The sequence below is a fragment of the Gossypium arboreum genome, chromosome 10, assembly GCF_025698485.1.
Source record: "Gossypium arboreum isolate Shixiya-1 chromosome 10, ASM2569848v2, whole genome shotgun sequence".
Lineage (NCBI taxonomy): Eukaryota > Viridiplantae > Streptophyta > Magnoliopsida > Malvales > Malvaceae > Gossypium > Gossypium arboreum.
In genome coordinates this window covers 2,019,576-2,038,704 of record NC_069079.1, presented here as the reverse complement: position 1 = coordinate 2,038,704, position 19,129 = coordinate 2,019,576, and the positions used below count along the sequence as shown (strand labels likewise).

Below are 19,129 nucleotides of genomic sequence, written 5' to 3'. Positions count from 1 at the left end.
TTAAGGGATTTACATGATCCCCTAAGATTATAAAATCAAATATCAGATTACATGTATTCTAATATTGCTTTTCGTATTTATCAAGATAATCATAACTTTTTAAAGTGTTTGACTAGGTCAACAAGACTTTAAGTAAATGAGCTTCTCCACATGTTCCACAAATTGAGCCAATTCAAGTGGTTTGAATGAGCCCATTTAATCGATTGACTTTCATGGGACGTTCTTTGTGCATTTGTTCAAGGCCCGTGACATGTACATCTAGAGACAAAGGTAAAGGGAGCAATTACTGTCCTTGCTCTCCCCCCCCCCCCAAAACAAATATATATATATAGATTTACCATTAAATTCTTTAAGTTTTTATGAAATTACATGTTAGTATAATAAATTTGTATTTTAACTCTCCCAACAATTTATCATTAATTTCTAGTCCTCCTAAAACAATTTTTTTGATTTCATCCATGTGTATATCATGTGTCCAATTCTTCATCCACTATATTTTATAGTAATTTGATTTTACGATATAATCGTTCGGATATGTACTTTTATTGTATTTATAATGGTTATATATGTATCACTATCAACACTAAGCAATCACCAATGATTTGAGCACACATATGTGCATAAGATAATATATATTTTTCGTGAATATGGTAAGATGGTCCATCCTCATGCAGATATAGCATTAAAACTATATTATATAATATATTAAGTGCAGCTAAATTCTGTTTTTTATAATTAAGTGCAGCTAGCAGGTTTTGGAAGCAAGATCATATAAACTATTTATTAATTATGGGTTTTGGTAATAAATGTAACTAATCACTTCTGTTTTGTCTAGGTTAGGACATAGAGATTTGAGTTAATATATATAAATATTATATATTATGATATACGTGGAAGGATCTATGCCTATGTAGGTAACTTAAATGAATTGTTGTGTTTATATTAAGCAGACAAAAACCCTAGTATTGACCAATGCTTTTCTCTCTGACTCGAAAACTTAACCCTATTTATTACGAAACAAAATTAAGAGTAGAGATGTTCATGAGTTGGATTGGTTCGAACCGAATTTTAACTATTCCCAACATTAAACCATGGATTATAATATATATAAGTTATTGTATTTTTTTTATACATTTATGATTTAATTCTTTAAGTTTTATTTTAAGAAGTTTAGGGTAAAAGAATTATGAAGGTCATTGTATTAGGAATTAAATTGTATTTCGTCTATTTTATTAAAAACGGGTAAATCAGTCTATGTACGTTAGATTAAAGTGCAAATTGATCATTTTTGTTAAATTTTTTTATCTATTTCTACTATTAAATACCGACATGGCTAACATAATGACCAAATAGTTATACGTGGTGTGCCATGGGTACTTCATGTTGACGTATATGAACCAGTTTTAAACTTTAAAAATAGATGAAATATTTAAGGAAATGACAAATTTATTCTTTTATTTGATATACATGGACTAATTTGCCTATTTTTGAGTAGATGAAGCAAAATGTAATTTCGGTCCTACTATAAGGGCCTCCGTGGTACTTTTACCAAAAATTTAACTTTGTACCTTTTTGGATTTTAAAAATGCAGATTCAATTGTTAACATTATTAAATTTCTCTTGTTATATTCAAGTTCATTAAAACGTCACTTTTTTTTGTTACATGAATAACAAGTAAGAATTTTCTTTTAAATGTCTCACCAATGGATTTAATAGGAGAATTTCAACGATTTTAATAGTTGAAGTTGAATTTTGAGATATGAAAAATAAAAAACCTAAATTCTTAAAAAAAAAATTGAGGGACTAAATTCTAAATATATGAAGAGTACAGGGATTGAACTAGTTAATTGTTCCCATATTGAGGTGAACTTCTTTTTGGTCCAAGGAAATATCATAGATTAACTTGAACACAAAAAAAGATTCAAGCTCTAATTTGAGAACAATTAGTAAGTTTAGGTACTAACTTAGACAAAAAAAAGAGTTCAAATTTCAATATAAAAATAATTCCCAAATTCAAGTCCTAACTAGTGAATTAACCCAAATTAATTCCTATTAAATGTAAAATACGGAGAGAGGCTGGTATAGGTGCATCCACGTGCATCGTTGATTCTTATGGTATCGTTGATTCTTATACAGTATAGTAGTTAGGGCCAATTAAGATTATGCTATATTGTTTAGTTAACGTCAAAGCACATCTTCACCATAAATCCCTATTTTTAAAAGCAATGTTGTCATCATAACCTAAACCATTTTAGCTTCAACATTAATTTAATTAACACAGATATATTTGTTAATTACATATTATTAAGATTCTTAATGATTAGTTATATATGCACCGACATATTTTCCACTAACAACATATTTAATATTTGGCTAAATTAATCATATATATCATTATTTTTCTTAATTTGATAAAATAATTTTTTTAAGATTTAGGAAATATGTTAATTTTGAAGAGAGAATGAAAGATACATCTATGAATTTTTAAGAAACGTTTCTAGTTGAACGTGCTTTCTTGATATATCAGCAAAAAATTATCCAATTGGATGCGCTTTCACATACTCTCTCTAAAACCGACTTAAAAAAAACGATTAGTTTATGAAATAATGGTTAACTTGTTTATTTAGGTGTGATATTTTAAAAAATTGAAATTATTTTTTTTTTTATACTTTTTAGATATGGAGTTAGTATCATTTAGTTTTAACACCAGTTCAATCAAGAAATCTACGTTGACCCTTTAATAAGTTTAGTATTTGATATGGAAACTTTATATTCTATTTTATTTTGAAATTTTATTTCTAACTTCATTGAAAACTACAATTAAACCATGGAGAACCCAAAATCAATTTTTAAATAATAAATATTATCATAAGATATATAAAATTTTTACATAAAACAATAGAACAATCCACAGTTTAAAATAAATCGAATGCTCAAGGTTTAGATAAAAAAACTGATAAAAGATTTATACATAACACCTTTAAAACCCCAACTATAGTTAAATTAATAAATTGATCTTTTATAAATATGCATTTTTTTCATGAAGTTTTCTGCTTCATACGCTATCATGGATGTAACATAATTTTTCAAATATTAATGAATATCGTCAGCGGAAGTTTTTAGACGCAGGTTGAGAGTTTAATAAGTATATTATAAACTGTCGCAAAAAAATAAATAAAAATTAATTATATATAAATGTGACACTTTCAATCCACTTATAGAGTAAAAAACTCTATTAATAATATTAAATAATTACTTTTTATTAGTAATATTTTTAAAAAAAATTAATTAGTAGTATTAATTTTTTAAAAAAAAGAAAATCAGGAATCTGCCGTCCATGACACCAAATCTTGCAATTTGTTTTAATTCTGACCCAGATTTGCAAATTAGATACGAAACATGTGCTATTGAAACAATTTGTGTCATGTATTATATTTTAGAAAAAAATAGGACAAGAAGTTAACAAAGTGTTTTTCATTCTAAATTATGTCCTGTGGCATATAAGACATTTTTATGGATGAGAATATTACCACTTAACTTACATTTTTGTTACGTGTACTAAATTTTTTTTAGGCGCTTTGATTTTCAATAAAATTGAGAGACAAAATCTTCACAAGAGATAATATCTGACATGTTGAGGAGTCCATCATCAACAGACGGACAACACTTTGCTCTGTGAACTCGAGTGGATGAGAGATTGCAAGTTCATAGAGAGAGCACATCATCAAGCGTCTGATAAAGTAAATCATGCGTGTTGCCTATAGTTGGACAAGAACTTGTACACTATAACATACACGACACTTTTTATAGGTGTGAATGTACACAACCTAACCCACTCTCTTGCTCTTCAAGTATTCAAGTTTTCGGTAGAGTTAAGAGACAAAACTCCTATTAAAAATAATACCCAATATGTTGAAGGGTTTGCCAGATTTAGACCTGTTCATGGGTTAGGTTACTTGTCTAAACTCAAATACTTGTTCAAAATTTAGAAGGTTTGCACAATCATATTAAGCCTGAAAAATGAGTTTGAGCAAGAAAAATAAACTCGTTTAAAATATGGGGTTGAACTTGGACTTAAATATTCAAAGTCTGGGCTTTTTTTAAAGTTTTGATGTTTTTGTATTATGTTATTTTTACATGTAATTTATAGCACATAAAAATATACAAAATTATTAAATATTAAATTAAAAATAATATAAATGTATTTTTAAGTTATTACAAAAGTTGGGCAGTTATTTACAACTATAAATAGATTTGGGCAATATTTTAAAATCCTTTCTCGAGCTATGCTTAGACAAATATAAAATTTATTGATATCATATCTAAACTCAACGTAATCTATAAACATTTCTCGCTAACTTTGAATAGATGACATTTTACAAACTTCTCTTGAATAAATAAAAAACTCATAATTTATATATAGTAGTGGTGGTGAATTCAGATTCCCTTATTTAAATATTGTTTGTAATGTCCACATGCATAGTTATGTTCATTTGACCATATAATAAAAATGAATTTGTTTAGTTAATGCCAAAGCACATCTTCACCACATTTATTCTTTAAAAGTTTGGTCACCCAACCTAAGTCATTTTAGCTTAAACATTAATCTATATTATAGTTTAATTACACATTATTAAGATTCTGAATTATTATGCACCCACTCAACTCCATTTTCCACCTACAATATAATATATATTATTTGGTAAATTATAAGAAAAGGATGATATTTTAATAACAATATGACTAGTGCAATTCAAATTAAAATATATTGGGGCGATGAACATCCTAATTATAATATCAATACATGAGTTCTATAAATTATTTTCTATTCTATAAATTAAAACTTGGTCACTTTTGAAGAGATTGATAATTAATCATTAATTCTATAAGTTTATAGAAATAATTAGCATATTAAATCCAATAATTTTAAATTTTATATGTCTATCATTAAAAAAAAGATTATATTCATATATAATTTATATGTATATAATTAAGATATATTTGTATGTGTATAAATTATATATTAAAATATTTTTGAAATATTGATAAATTTAAAATGATATATAAAAATACCTACAATAATATGATATTGACTGAAATTATATTTAGAAAAATAAATAAATAAGAAAACCGCCACCGTAGATATATGAAACAAGAATTTATTTTTAATATATTAAAATAATAATTTATTTTATTTATATGATATTTTGGAAACAAAAGTGTTCAAAAAGTGGCGTTCACAATGTCTATCTAATTTAAAACGATAAAATTATGTTATTAGTCCTCGTACTATTTATAAAGTATGGATTTAGTTTTTACATTTTAATTTGATCAAAATTAATCCACGTACTTTCAAATTAGTCAATTTTTTATTAATTTAGCAAGTTGTGGGTTTAGTTCTAATTCTTCAATTTGATATTTTAATCCTTATACTTTTAGAATAATTGATAAATTTATTAACTAAAATAACATAAGTTTCTATAAGTATTACGTGGAAATAGGAAAATGATTCAACATCAATGTTTTTAGAACTTGATTGATGGTCGAACCAGTCAGACCATCGATTCATCGGTCCAATTGATTCGATTAAAAATATTAAAAATTCAAAAAAAATCAATTTAACCACCATTTCAAACATTATTGTATGGAATTATATATGTGATAATGTATTTTCCACATAAAATTTTGTAAATGTCAAAATTTGAAAATGTACAATTAAAATAAAAGTAGAATAACTAAATCTATAACTTATGTATAATATAAGGACTAACAATAGAATTTATCCATTTAAAATCTTTAACACAATTTTAAAAGAAAATCCATGTGAGAGGGAGAGACAGTAAAGTGAAGTGAGACACACGACATCAATGTTTTTTCTTTTTCGTTGTTGCAGCTGTCTGTATGTTATTACATGAAAAATAATAATAATAAAAAATAAATTTTTTCTTTCTTTCTATAAAAATAAAGGAATGTGTGTATTTGGATGACAGGGAAGGTCTACCGCTGTGGGACTCATCGACGATCCATTTCTCGACAAAGAAAACTCATAAACCCCAAAAATACAAAACCCCAAACCCAGAAAAAAAGCTTAAAATCCGCCATGGAAATGCTTAACCGCTAAAGCAAAAGGTCCCTCACAAAATCTCCTCTTTTTTGTTCTTTCGAATGCTCCTTTGAAACGTGGCGTTGCTTCGATTTATGGGTTTATCTCCGATTCGTTCAACTTGTTTTTAGTTGAACCAGTATTGATGATGGCGTATTATTATTCCAAGCTTTTTTACTCGTTCCTAGCTTCAGCTCTGATCATATTTTCTCTTCAAATTTATGGGTGTTTTTTTTTAATGGTCGGTGGATCAAGATCCGGTAATAGTTGATAGTATTTTCACTTCAATCTATAAACCGAAACTTTACTTTTAAAAACCAATTTTTTTTTAATCTTTTCATTGTTTCATTTTTTGTTTTAAATCTCAATGAGGTGTTTACAATAGTAACAGCCACAGCCTTAGATCTAACAAATACTCCATTTTTATGTGTTTTTTCTATAAAAAAAAATCTTTGTTACTGGGATTTTGGTCTTTGTTTTTTTTTTTTCTAGATTTTTGGGTGTCGGTCTAATTTCTAAATTTAGAATGTGAAACATATATATAATTTTTTTTTGCCTTTGAGATCTGGCCATTTTGAGACCCGCACATGCATATACACAAGCTTCGTTTTTTTTCATTCTTGGTGGGAACCAATAGCTTCAACATATTTAAACACCCTTTTAAGTTTTTAAAGTTTTAATGACTTCCCCTATTTTTTCTCTTTTCCTTCTCCATTTTTGTTTCCTTATCTTATTTGATGGAGCTAAGCAAAGAAGAAAATGGGGTCTTTTTCTTATTATTATTTATGGTGCTTTAGTGAAAAACAAAGTTAAGTAGCTTATTAGTTGTATCATTTACTTTGAAGAACATTGGATATAACTCCTTTTTTTTGGCTTTAAATGCAATTTCCTGCAGGTTTTGAGGGTAATATAAAAAAGGCTTTGATTGTCTATGAAGACATTTCAATCATGGAATGCACTGGTCAAGAAAAGAAATGCTTTAGCTGAAGGGGTATGTTCTTTCGTTTACTTTAAGCTTGAATGCCTTGGAAAATAGAAGTTTTAGTAGTGTTTAGGGTGTATTCCTTCACGATAAGTCTTCGAAGTATCGCTGGTTCGGAGCCGGCAGATCCCTCAACTGTTGATATTATCCTCGAGTCGAGTCGGGTTTTGTCTCTTAACTTTGTTGAGAGCTTGAGCTTGAGGTGGGTTTAGCAGAGCAAGGCAGCTACCGAGGGGATGTGTGAGTCTCCTACTCTGTTTGGTTTGAACCCTGACCTATAGGCTTTTGGGTAATATGGTACCACTTGAGCTGCATAGATCACCAGCAGGTTGACCAGCTGCGCGGTGCGTGATTCACAAGCCACCTAACGAGGGGACATGTAAGTCTCACACTCGGTAGGGTTTGAACCCCTGACTGATAGGATATAGGTCATCTTTTGGGTAATATGGTACCACTTGAGCTGCATAGACCACCAAGGGGTTCAGTCAGTTGCCTAGTGGACGATATTTTGAAGATTTCTCTTGAAGGACTAGTCGGCGCCCTCAACAAATAGTTTTTAGTTTAAAGCTTCTAATTGTCTAATGCTGTTGCAGGGAAATTGTGGATTTAAAATGAGGCAGCTTCCATTTATGGGAGTTATTTGTACAGTTATGTTGTTCATTGTGTATAGAACTACGGATTATCAATACCACAAGACAGAGGTATATGCCAACTCCTGTTTCTCCCTTCATTTCAATGGTTTCAGTTTATGTCTTAGGAGACAAAATGGATTTGTTCTTCCTGGTATTGTCATGTTTAAGGGATCTTTTTTGTTACCTTTTTGGCTCACTCGTTTCATATTGGCAATGGTTTATTGTGGAACAAACATGTTTGATAATTCAACCAAGAAAAGCACCTTGTAAGGCTTACTATACCTATATTCTAATCTCTTTTAAATGCTTTTTTTTTTTCTCTTATTATCAGATGGAAACAAGATTTCACCCTTTTGCAACAGTTAAGGTAAAAAACATGTCTTAATTACTAGCATATACCGTGCCAATTTGGTTTTTAGCTCCTTTCTGTGCTATATTGTAGAGCTAGGAAAATTCTTGGTTATAGTTCTTATTGATTATCTGCTTGTTTTGTACGCTGTTTGTATCATGTTTGCGGCTAGGATTACTGGTCTTGGAAACTAAACGAGTATGTTTGTGCCTAGGATTATCATTTGCATCTTGGGAAATTAAGAGGTTTGCCTCGTGGCATTATGCAAGCTCGTTCGGATTTGGAACTAAGGCCTCTATGGTCAAGCAATTCACAGTCAAAAGTGAGACGCTAATCTGTTTGTTTGTCGGCATGTTTCTCCTTAAATGTATAGTAGCATATGATCTTGGTAAGGCTAACAGGTCGATGACTCATTTTTTATCTTTTTGTTATGGCTATTTCGTTGCAGGCTAGTGTTACGACAAATAAGAACTTGCTGGCAATGCCTGTTGGTATCAAGCAAAAGGATTATGTTGACGATGTTGTGAAAAAGGTATTGCATCTTATCCCGTTGATCTTTCAAATTTGATGAATTGGCATGTTCTTTTTTCTAATTTTATTGAATTCAGTTTCTTGCAGCGAATTTTACCATTATTTTGTTTCATTATGATGGTAATGTCGATGGATGGTGGGATCTTGGTTGGGGCGAGAAAGCCATTCACATAGTAGCTCATAACCAAACAAAATGGTAAGGCTCAATGCTGGTGAAAAGTTTCTTTGTTCTATATCCTGTTGAATGTGTCGGTGGATGTGTATGTTCGTATCAAAATCAAAGCACTGCAACTATTGTAGGTTCTCCTGAATCTGTTTCGGATGTGTTTTAACTTATGTTATCTCTGGGATTCAAAATATAACACATTTCATAATTAGAGCTATAGGATAGTTGGGAAAATGATGCTTTTAGTGGTTTTAAGTTAGAGTCTTCCAGCTTGGGACATATTGTAGAAAATAGCGTAAATATTCTTTTTGGTACCTATGTTTGGCTTTGGTTACACAAAATGTACCCTATGACAAACGGTGTAAACTTCTACTTATGTGGTCCAATGAATATTTGACATGTGGCAATGATGAAGCTTTGGGAACATCGGTTAAGCTTAGTGATCTCTTCCCTCTTTCAGGTGGTTTGCAAAGCGCTTTCTGCATCCCGATATTGTGTCTGTTTACGACTACATATTTCTCTGGGATGAAGATTTGGGGGTGGAGCATTTTGACCCAACGAGGTAAATGGCTTTTACAACATTTCTGTTACATGCAATATCATGATGTTATCTCAAGTTAACGTGATATTACGTGTTCTTGAATGATAATATGATCTTCTCTTGGGTTTTCTCAACAAGTTGATTGAAGTCTTCCTTCTCCAGGTACCTAGAAATTGTGAAGTCGGAAGGTTTAGAGATTTCTCAGCCAGCTTTAGACCCAAATTCAACAGAAATACACCACAGGATCACTATACGTGCCAGAACGAAAAAGTTTCATAGGTGAATGAGGATTGTCCACGACTATTCATAAAAAGCTTACATATTATTATTCGTATAATACTTATACGAAAAGTTTTGACAATCACAGGAGAATTTATGACCTCAGAGGTAAAACGAAGTGTTCAAATTCGAGTGAGGGGCCACCATGCACTGGGTGAGTTATTCTACTATCAAAGAACATCTAGTGTCGTTATCCCGCTAATCATTACTGTACTAATTTTTAGTGATTTATTCTTAGATTTGTGGAGGGAATGGCTCCTGTTTTTTCAAGATCTGCCTGGTATTGTGCATGGCATCTCATACAGGTAATTTTGCATGTTGTCCGTTTTTCACAGTTAATGATGGCTCTGCCTTGTATTTCCACATGATCCCTTTTTCGGTCAATTTGCAGCTTTAGAGGTGTATCATGGCACGCATAATTTTCTCATTTAGCCTTGTCTTTTGCTTTCATTCAGAATGATCTTGTACACGGATGGGGAGTAGATATGAAACTCGGGTATTGCGCGCAGGTACAATTGACTCGATGCTGTTTTCAACTTGCTTAGAAATAAAATGCTTACTATCGATATATATGTTATTACTCAGGGTGATCGCTCGAAGAAGGTTGGTGTGGTTGATAGCGAGTACATTGTTCATAAGGGTATACAAAGTTTAGGGGGCAGCGGCCATCCCACAATGAGGACAACCATGAAGGTTCTTGCTTTGCCTCCTTCCCTTCTCGTACTTTCTGTATTTTTCTCCGTATGACGTAATTCGATTGCATCATGTCATTGGCTTTCAAGTTTTGGCTGAACTTTGTTTCTTTTAGTTGTTGGAACCCTTTATTATTGCATTACAATTATAGCTGTCCCTTCACCCAGTCATTTTGTTATCTTTTCATCAAGCTAAAACTACGATAAGTAATTCACTCGGTTTCTTAATCGATTTTCCTGCTGATGTGCAGAGACACGGTGCTTCAAGCTTTGATCTAAGAACCGAGGTGAGATTTGTAATTGTGAATAGTGGCATAGCCCTTACGGGAAGAAACTAATGCGATAAACAGATATTAGAAAAACTCCTCTTTGATATTTCGATGCTAATCACCTGATATTATAAACCTTGTAGCCAGAGTTCTAATCGGGTTTCTCCTGGTGAACGAATACAATTCAACGATCCCCCGACTCCTGAAAAACGAGACATAACATAGCCTTGTGGGACACGATTATGTTTAGATTCTTCATCTTCTAATTCAGTTTACGTTAATGGCATTGTTTCAGATTCGGAGGCAATCCACTTGGGAACTAAAAGTGTTTAAAGAGCGATGGAATCAATCTGTGGAAGCAGACAAGAACTGGGTGGATCCATTTTTAAGGTATCAAAGGCGCAGCAAAAAACATAAGCGACAAGACAACTGAGTTTTGTCAGCTCATGGTGGGATCATGGACAATGAATATATGTTAGTTTATTTTTTGGGGGTGGGGGCTTACTTGATACACATACAGTTGTAGTTTCATACGTTACTCCGAAATTTTTTTATTACAGTTCATATAGCATTTGTTGGATGGGTCTTAATTATTTCATTATTTGAATATTTTTTTCTCACCAATGTGCCTTATACTCACGATCGTAGGCAGACACATTGTTGAACGTTAAATTTTCGAACCTTGGATTAAGTGCTCTATACTAGTAAAGGAACTAACCCCATTGTTGAAATGTAATCTGACTTTTCTTATTTTTATACAAGAAGGAAAATACAATTTAACTTTTAATACAAGAATTTTAAAATGTAATCTAACTTTTAATACAAGAACTTTAAAATGGTGTTTTTATCGATTCATTTCATATTTAAACATTAAACCCTAACTTGCAAAACAGCCTTTTCTTCCAAAATCCTTTTCCAATACTATGATTTATAAGAATGACTTGGTACCCTAATATCTTGAGCTTTTTATAAACACAAATGAACAAAACACAACTATGGCTTAGCACCTTCACTAGGCCAACCATTTTTTTTTTCTTTTTGTAGCAATCAATGAACAAAATTTATAAAAATGACTATAGACTAGAACAGTTCCAACTAGCATCAACAGATTTGGTGATTCTTTCATGTAGTTTAGCTCCACCACAAGCGATTATACCTCGATCAAGACCTTCCAAGAAGATACCTTTGGAAAAATCCAATGGGGAACCTCCCGCATCAGTTACCACACCACCAGCCTCTTGTATGATGATCACGCCGGCCGCATGATCCCATATCTTTTCCTTGTACCCTGTCCTCGCAAACTTCATGAATATTTCAGCATCGCCTCGTGCTATTGCTGCATATTTCACCATGCTGTATACACGCAGCGGTTGCTTCCTGCATTTGACAAAAAAGAACTATGTTCATTGCTTTGTTTTGATACATAGTCTAATGCATGTAGAATCTGAAAACATGACTAGAAATGACCCGACTTGAAGCCTCAAACACAAACGAGCTGAATCTAGATTGACCCAAAGCCAAAACTAACACTGAACTTGAAATGACTTGAAAATCTAAGCTAGCCAAGCCCTTCTAACTTACGAAACTAGTTCCTTTTGATGAGATCCCATGGAACAATATATATAGAACTTTGAGTTCCAATGGGATATATATGTATATATATGTATATGTACCTAAGGCCAACACTGTGAGCTAATCCTGCAGTGAAGGAGTGGCTCGAATTTGACTTCTCAACCGGTTCACAGAAAGTAGCCAATGCTGGATCATCGATGGCAGATACTCGTATCGGTATTGCAGAGTTCGGCCATGCTAGCAGCTTATTTGTCTGGCGTAATGGTTGCATCCAAGCCTCGCCGCTGCCTTTCGTTGCATAAAGTACACACCCTTTATCCCATGATTCGGATGTTGTCGGAGTCAGTTTAGATATAATTCTATGATACCGATGGTGATAACTTAGCCATTCCTTCTTCTTTGGATAGTTCGGGCAACCTAGAACACCGAGCACAACTTCTCCGTCCTCTATCAATGCTAAAGCGACAGCGTATTGATCACCGCGTACAAACCCCAATGTACCATCAACAGGGTCGAGTGCCCAAAAACTACCAGTAGGACCTCCTTTTGAATTGCATCGACCGATGGCTTCAAGAATGTCGGAACTCCCGAGCAGCTTTTCTGGACCCTTGAGTCCGAAATGAGGTGCTTGAACTAGACAGTCATTGACTGTTTCCACTACAGCAGATAATAACCCTTTTGAATCAGATTTAGAGAGACTTTCGACATCTTCTTCTGCAAGAATGGACACATTTCGACACCCGAAAGATTTGGATAGTATCCAGCTAATGGTTGCTTGAACACTCCAATCTGGTTTTTACACAGATGTTTTTGATTTTAGTAGACCAAACACCATTCACATAAAATATCATTGCATAACAGTAGTAGAAATCTCAAGACATCAAAGGGACTTGCACTAGAGGAACTAAATATACCCAGCAACCAATGAAAAAACAGAGTAAAAGTACCACGGAGGCTCCTGTACTAGGAGTCAGATTGCATTTTGTCTCCTTTGCTAAAAAATAGACAAATTAGCCCCTATCAGAGAACAAATTGATCCTTTATGTTAAAAACTTAATCCATTTCTATCCTACTTTTAAAAACTAGCATGACTGACAGAATAACCAAACAATGTACTTCATATTGACGTGCAAGGACTAATTTTTAAAAGTAAAAATGAAAGGAATTTTTAATAGGACTAATATGCTCTTTGATCTAACTCAGAGAGACTAATTTAACCATTTTTTGAGTATAGAGTACAAAATGTAATTGAACTCATATTACTACTTTTACCGGAAAAGCAGAATTATCTAAGAACCCCAATTCACAAAAAATGGATTAAAAACCAGCACAAATTGGATTGGTCATAGCTGCCACAATGAAGCAACAATTTGAACTACAATGAACCACCAAATATGCAGAATAAACATGAAAGAAGCGTTAGACTAGGTCCTAGAGGAACTAGATAAACCCAACAAATATAATAAGAAACCAATAAAAACAAATGAAAAAACACCATTATCTCAAGAACCCCAATTCACAAAAATGGAGTAAAAACCAGCACAAATTGGACTGGTCATAGCTGCCACAATGAACCATCAAATATCCAGGATAAACATGAAATAAGCATTAACCTAGGTTCTAGAAGAACTAAACATCCCCAATAAATATACAATAAGAAACCAACAAAAACAAATCAGAAAGCAGCTTCATCTCAAGAACCCCAATTTACCAAAAAAAGAGCACAAAATTTGATTCGTCAATTCATACCAGCCACAGTAACAGGAGAATTATCATCTTTAGAATGGATTTGACTATTGGTTTTAGAAATCAAACTCTCTTGAACTTTCTGACATAGTGAACAGGCCATCTGGACAGCCTTTACAGCAACATCCAATTCCTTGGAATACTTGTCTGGTCCTAAAGATGAAACAACCAGATTCCTCTCATCTTCCATTACTGAAGAAGAAGGGTAGTTTTGGCTACACTTTAACTGAGAAACAATGTGGAAAAGCTTCTTCTTTTGGTGGGTTTTTTTCCCATACCATGGGAAACAAGTTCCAACATGGATTGTTGGTGTTAATTTCTTGGTGTTGTTGGTTATTCTGGCTTGTCCCAAAACATGAGGGGCTCTGAACACCAGGCTTGTGCAATTTGAAGGCATAATAATGATTACACACTCAGCTCTAACTTTGAGGAGTTTATAAATATATATATAGTTAATTCAATGAGATATGTAGCCTGAGAAACTTGACCGCAGACCCAGGCTTCTTCTTTGAAGGGGGAGAAGGAAGGTGGATGCTGGTGTTACTTACTTTTTGCCCTTTTTTTTATTATATTAAACTAAGGTGTCCTGGTTCAACCAATATACTGTAAGTAGTCCTTGTACCATTGGATTTAAGTGCAATTTGTAGCTTATTTTTAAAATGAATTTGAATAAATGAATGTCTTGACTCATCTTTATAAATTAAAATATCTATTGTTTAAGTTTATCTTGATCGAAGGTTAAAATTATTATACTAATTAAAATTATGTATAATTGATGAAAGATGTTAATGTCGCGTTTAATTATTATTATTTTCAAAATTGACATAGATTAAATTATTAGGAGGGACCAATTTACACAAATTCAAAATTAAAAGGGACTAGAGAAAGATTTTACCATTATATTTAATATACATTAAAGTCCTTTTTAATGCAAATTCGGGGTCACCATGATTTCATCAAATACGTTTAGCCCTGCTTTTTCATAAATGTAAATCCAAATGGGTCAACAGCTACGAATCTTCCCTGCTGACCGCACACCTCGCCAGATTCCTTTTTAAGAAATATATTTATATTATTTGATATTTGAATTTTTTTTAATCTCAATTTAGTCCATAAATTTTTAATTCAATATTTACTTAAAATGATATTATATGTCTTAATGAATATTTTACATGTGTATTCTATAATTGAAAGCTCAACTATTAAATTGAACATTTAAACTAAACTCAAGCATCAAATAGTATATTAACCTTAAAAAATTCCCGCTAAGGGGTTGATTCCTTATCCACATTCCGTTTGTCCCATGAAAAGACAAAATCATTTAGATTAAAGGATATTTAAGAGAGTGACACATGACCGTTCTATCACGCTCATGCACAGATGTAGAAGACCCAAAATGGCTCACTTCTAAGGTCCCTATGGTAGACACTTGTTCCAAGGAGTATAAAGGAATAATATTTGATACACTATTAGTACGTGAGTTTCATACACTATCAATGAATAACAATAAGGGCGAACAAAATTCGATTTGATTTGAAACAATAAAAAAAAATTCGAGTTAATCAAATTGATTTGTTCAAGTTATTCGAGTTAACTCGAATAAGTAATTCGAGCTTCGAGTTGAATTGAATTTTAGAATTCGAATAACTCGAATAATTTGAATATTTCGAAGAATAAATTGGTGTAAATACTCATTTGGTCTCTGTCAATCTTGAAAATAAATAAATTGATCTTTCTCGACAAACATTAAAAAAATTTTAAAATAATTTTTAACCACTAATTAACGCGAGGGACTCTTGCCATCTTACCTAACTTTCCTCGTGAATAAAGCTAAAAGCGAAGATAAATTTGACATTAAGTTTACATATATTTTAGCCAGATGGGAGGGAGTATTGTCATATTCAAAAGTCATTAAAAAGCTTTTAACTAAGGAAGATAAGCTTATCATTCCTAAAGATAAGATTAATTTCAAATAAATTATTTAAGTTTATTTTGCAGAATTTATATTAAGTGATTTTTCTTAATAGGTAAATATTATCTACTGGATGCAGGTCTTATATTTAAGACGTGAATTTATTGCACTATTTATAGGTACATTGATATTATTTGAAGGAATATTCCACTCGTGAGCTTAAAAATGTTGAAGGACTATTCTATAAATAGTACTGTAAACGGGCCAATTTGCCCGGGCCCACGTCAGAATCAAAATACAAAATAAAGAAACAAAAAAACCAATAATTAATTAAATGTCATTTTACAGTCCAAAGCCCAAAATTAATTCAAGACCTTAAAGCCCAAATAACCCCAAATTAAACCCCAAAATTACATCGGCCCAAGAGGTCCAAATTTCTAAAACTGGCAGAAACCCTAAGGTCTACGTTGCGCCGCAACCAAGGCTCCGTACGATGCCAGCGTCGTGCACTCCGTACCGTCTAGCAGCCACGCCTGCGCCAACACAGTCCCGTACCCGAGCGCCTTACACCCGTACCTGCAAAAAAAACAAACGAGCAACAGCAGCATATACCCAATGCGAAAGCAAAGAAAGAATTTTGTATATTTATTTTTTTTTTCTATCATTTTCGGCTATAAAGCAAAAGCATTCGATCATTGTATTTTTTTGGATGCACAATAGGCAATACAAAAAGACAACCAATATCGGAAGATGATTTTCTGATCTAAATCTCCGGGCTTTCTTTTTGTGATTATTCTCTTGTTTTGTGTTATTTTTTTTATTTTTTTTATTTCGAAAGCAAATAAAGTGAAGAGGAAAGGACCTTACCGTGCGAGCAAGCCATGGATTTCTTCTCCCTTCTTCGTTGAAATCGGAGTTGATGAGGGATTTCGGGCTAAGATTCCTTCAGGCTCGAAGAGTCCCACATGGTGAAGATGAATCGGCATTTAGCAGAGGGGATTAGGGATTTGAAAATAAGCAGAATGAGTGCTTGTTGATTCGGTTGGCTTAGTCCATATAAGAGACTGGGAACGGCGCCGTTTTGACCAATTTTAATGGTCTTGATACGACGTCGTGTGGTGGCTTTCACCCAATGACCCGACCCACGCCTGGTTAAGACCCGCGTGTTAGGTCAGAGAGGGATATTTGTACCTTAAGTCCTTTTGTTCAACCTTTTCCTTTGTTTTAAATTTATTCCTTTAATTTACAAGCGAAGTCAATTCAATCCACACTTAAACGCAGCACTTTGGGATCTGGCATATTGCCAATTTTAGTCCCTATGCATCCGCGTGCGTTAGGCTTTAGTCCTTCCTCTAATTTCAGCAATTTATTGTATTTATTAATTATCTTTTTTGTTTTATTTTTGCTTCAATTGAGTTTCTTTTATTTATTCATTACTTTCAGCATGTTTTTCATTCTTGAAACCCTTTTATTTTTGAAATTTTACTTATTATTCACCATTTAATATATTATCTTGGAGTATTTTATTAAGTTTTGCATGGTTTTAGTTTGTTATTCATACTTTCATTTATATATGTAAATATATCAATACATGTAACTATATATATCTATTTATTTATTTTCTTTTAAATTTGTTTGTTTAAAATGTTCTTTTATATACACATATATATACACCTTCTAATAAGGTTAATTCTTTTTATGCATTTTATTAATTTAATATTATTTTACATATATAATTCCTTTTAAATTTATTTTATATATTATTACATGATCCTACATAATATATTTTTAGGTTATTACTACGTAAGTACATATATTTATTGATATCTATATTTGATATATATGTATATATATTATTATTAAATCTATGTATTTTATACATATAGTTTTCTTGATATATATATATATATATGTAAGCACGTTCTTAAATCCATTATATAGTTTATTATAAAATTAACTTAATCTTGTATGTATTTCTATGTTTTTTACAAAAGATTATTTTCAAAGTTATTTATGCATGTAACACCCCTTACTCGTATCCGAGGCCGGGCTAAGGTACGAGGCGTTACCAGACAAACATACAAACATTAAACTAAAATACGAGCCATAAAATTTTATTCATATTTCAAAGCGTTCATTCTCTTACACATAGTCCCTTATTTGAGTCTACGGAGCCTAAAATATACTTTAGAAAGGGTTTGGGACTAAACCGAGAACTTACGAAAATCTTGGAAATTTCATGCTTTAAGGCTCCACACGCCCGTGTCCCAAAGTCGTGTTCCATACACGGCTGAGACATATGGTCGTGTCTCTGCCTGTGTGGAATATACCTAGGCTATTTTCCAACCTTTGGTCAACCTTGATCTCTTACACACTTATACAAAATCAAAAGCATATAACATGGTATTCATTTAATGATTATAAATCCTCAATTAAACCACAAACATAGCATTTGTATGTCATCATACATGTGTCTCTCATACTCGTTTTACCTTGTTTATTATAGTACCACTTATACATTTATACCAAGATTATCATCTTACCAAATATCTTCAGCTTAATCATCAAGCATTCATATTTAAAGCTAGATCATATCTTTATAAAATACCACGATTCAGATGCGCAGAATAACATGTTTGCCTGAAACATTTCAATTCAATTCCATACCCAACAAGCATTACATTGAGACTAGTCATATATATATATATATATATACATGTCATGATACATAACATTCTCTTTTTGTTTTCTTATAAACACATATCATTTATTTCATTATATCAATATTTAATATACCATAGTTTCCATGTATTCCACATATATTTATTTTCCTCCTCCTCCTCTCCATTCCACATCCTTAATGTATATAGCATTCTTGTAAGTACGATTTCACAATTTACTAATAAATGTTCACATCAAACTGTCCACACGAGTCATAGTCACTTAATTATTTATAATTCGAGCTACAGAGCTCCAAATTAAGATCCGTAAATTTCCCCTGAAACTAGACTCACATATCGTTCCACCATAAAATTTTCATTATTTTTGGTTTAGCTAATTAGTACAGTTTATTCATTAAAATTTCCCCTGTTTCACTTTCTGACAGTTCTGACCTCTCTTCACTAAAAAATAATTATCTCACAGTACAGAACTCGGATAATGTTCTTGTTGATTTATCTTAAAAATAGACTCATTATGGATTTTAAAAATATAATTTTTAGTCTCTAATTATTTTTCTCCAAATTTTTGTGATTTTCCAAAGTCAGAACAGGGGATCACGTAATCATTCTGAATCAGTCTCACGAAAACATAAATATCTCAAAATATAGAACTCCTTTGCTTTCTATGTTTCTTT

At 32.1% G+C, this 19,129-nt stretch overlaps 2 protein-coding genes across 3 annotated transcripts; one reads left to right on the top strand and one right to left on the bottom strand.

Moving 5' to 3' along the window:
• Positions 1-5,823: 5,823 nt before the first annotated feature.
• On the top strand, positions 5,824-11,164 carry LOC108489422 (uncharacterized). Of its 2 annotated transcripts, XM_017793966.2 has the most exons (16): positions 5,824-5,899; positions 5,991-6,129; positions 6,999-7,094; positions 7,679-7,786; positions 8,049-8,084; positions 8,281-8,388; positions 8,515-8,598; positions 8,675-8,793; positions 9,224-9,325; positions 9,467-9,583; positions 9,672-9,737; positions 9,822-9,888; positions 10,039-10,092; positions 10,169-10,276; positions 10,527-10,562; positions 10,840-11,164. In XM_017793966.2, the coding sequence occupies exons 3-16, from the start codon at positions 7,035-7,037 to the stop codon at positions 10,975-10,977; spliced, it is 1,203 nt and encodes a 400-aa protein (XP_017649455.1). In that variant the 5' UTR covers positions 5,824-5,899; positions 5,991-6,129; positions 6,999-7,034; the 3' UTR covers positions 10,978-11,164. The 2 variants fall into 2 exon arrangements, with proteins under 2 accessions (XP_017649455.1, XP_017649456.1); XM_017793967.2 differs by lacking the exon at positions 5,824-5,899 and having other exon boundaries at positions 5,906-6,363.
• Positions 11,165-11,439: 275 nt separating this feature from the next.
• On the bottom strand, positions 11,440-14,466 carry LOC108489421 (PAP-specific phosphatase HAL2-like). Its single transcript, XM_017793965.2, has 3 exons — positions 13,866-14,466; positions 12,218-12,905; positions 11,440-11,921 (listed from the first exon to the last, which is right to left on the bottom strand). Exons 1-3 carry the CDS (start codon positions 14,257-14,259, stop codon positions 11,618-11,620), a joined length of 1,386 nt encoding a protein of 461 aa, XP_017649454.1. The 5' UTR covers positions 14,260-14,466; the 3' UTR covers positions 11,440-11,617.
• Between the last annotated feature and the right edge of the window lie 4,663 nt (positions 14,467-19,129).

Bases quoted from the DNA above. Each gene is read 5' to 3' on its own strand.
- LOC108489421 (XM_017793965.2), bottom strand. From the start codon at position 14,259: ATGCCTTCAAATTGCACAAGCCTGGTGTTCAGAGCCCCTCATGTTTTG. The intron at 12,906-13,865 runs GTATGAATTGAC...TGTAAAAACCAG, and splicing joins TTCTCCTGTTACTGTGGCTG to ATTGGAGTGTTCAAGCAACC. The intron at 11,922-12,217 runs GTACATATACAT...TGTCAAATGCAG, and splicing joins GCTCACAGTGTTGGCCTTAG to GAAGCAACCGCTGCGTGTAT.
- LOC108489422 (XM_017793966.2), top strand. From the start codon at position 7,035: ATGAAGACATTTCAATCATGGAATGCACTGGTCAAGAAAAGAAATGCT. The intron at 8,389-8,514 runs GTGAGACGCTAA...ATTTCGTTGCAG, and splicing joins CAAGCAATTCACAGTCAAAA to GCTAGTGTTACGACAAATAA. The intron at 9,584-9,671 runs GTGAATGAGGAT...TGACAATCACAG, and splicing joins AGAACGAAAAAGTTTCATAG to GAGAATTTATGACCTCAGAG.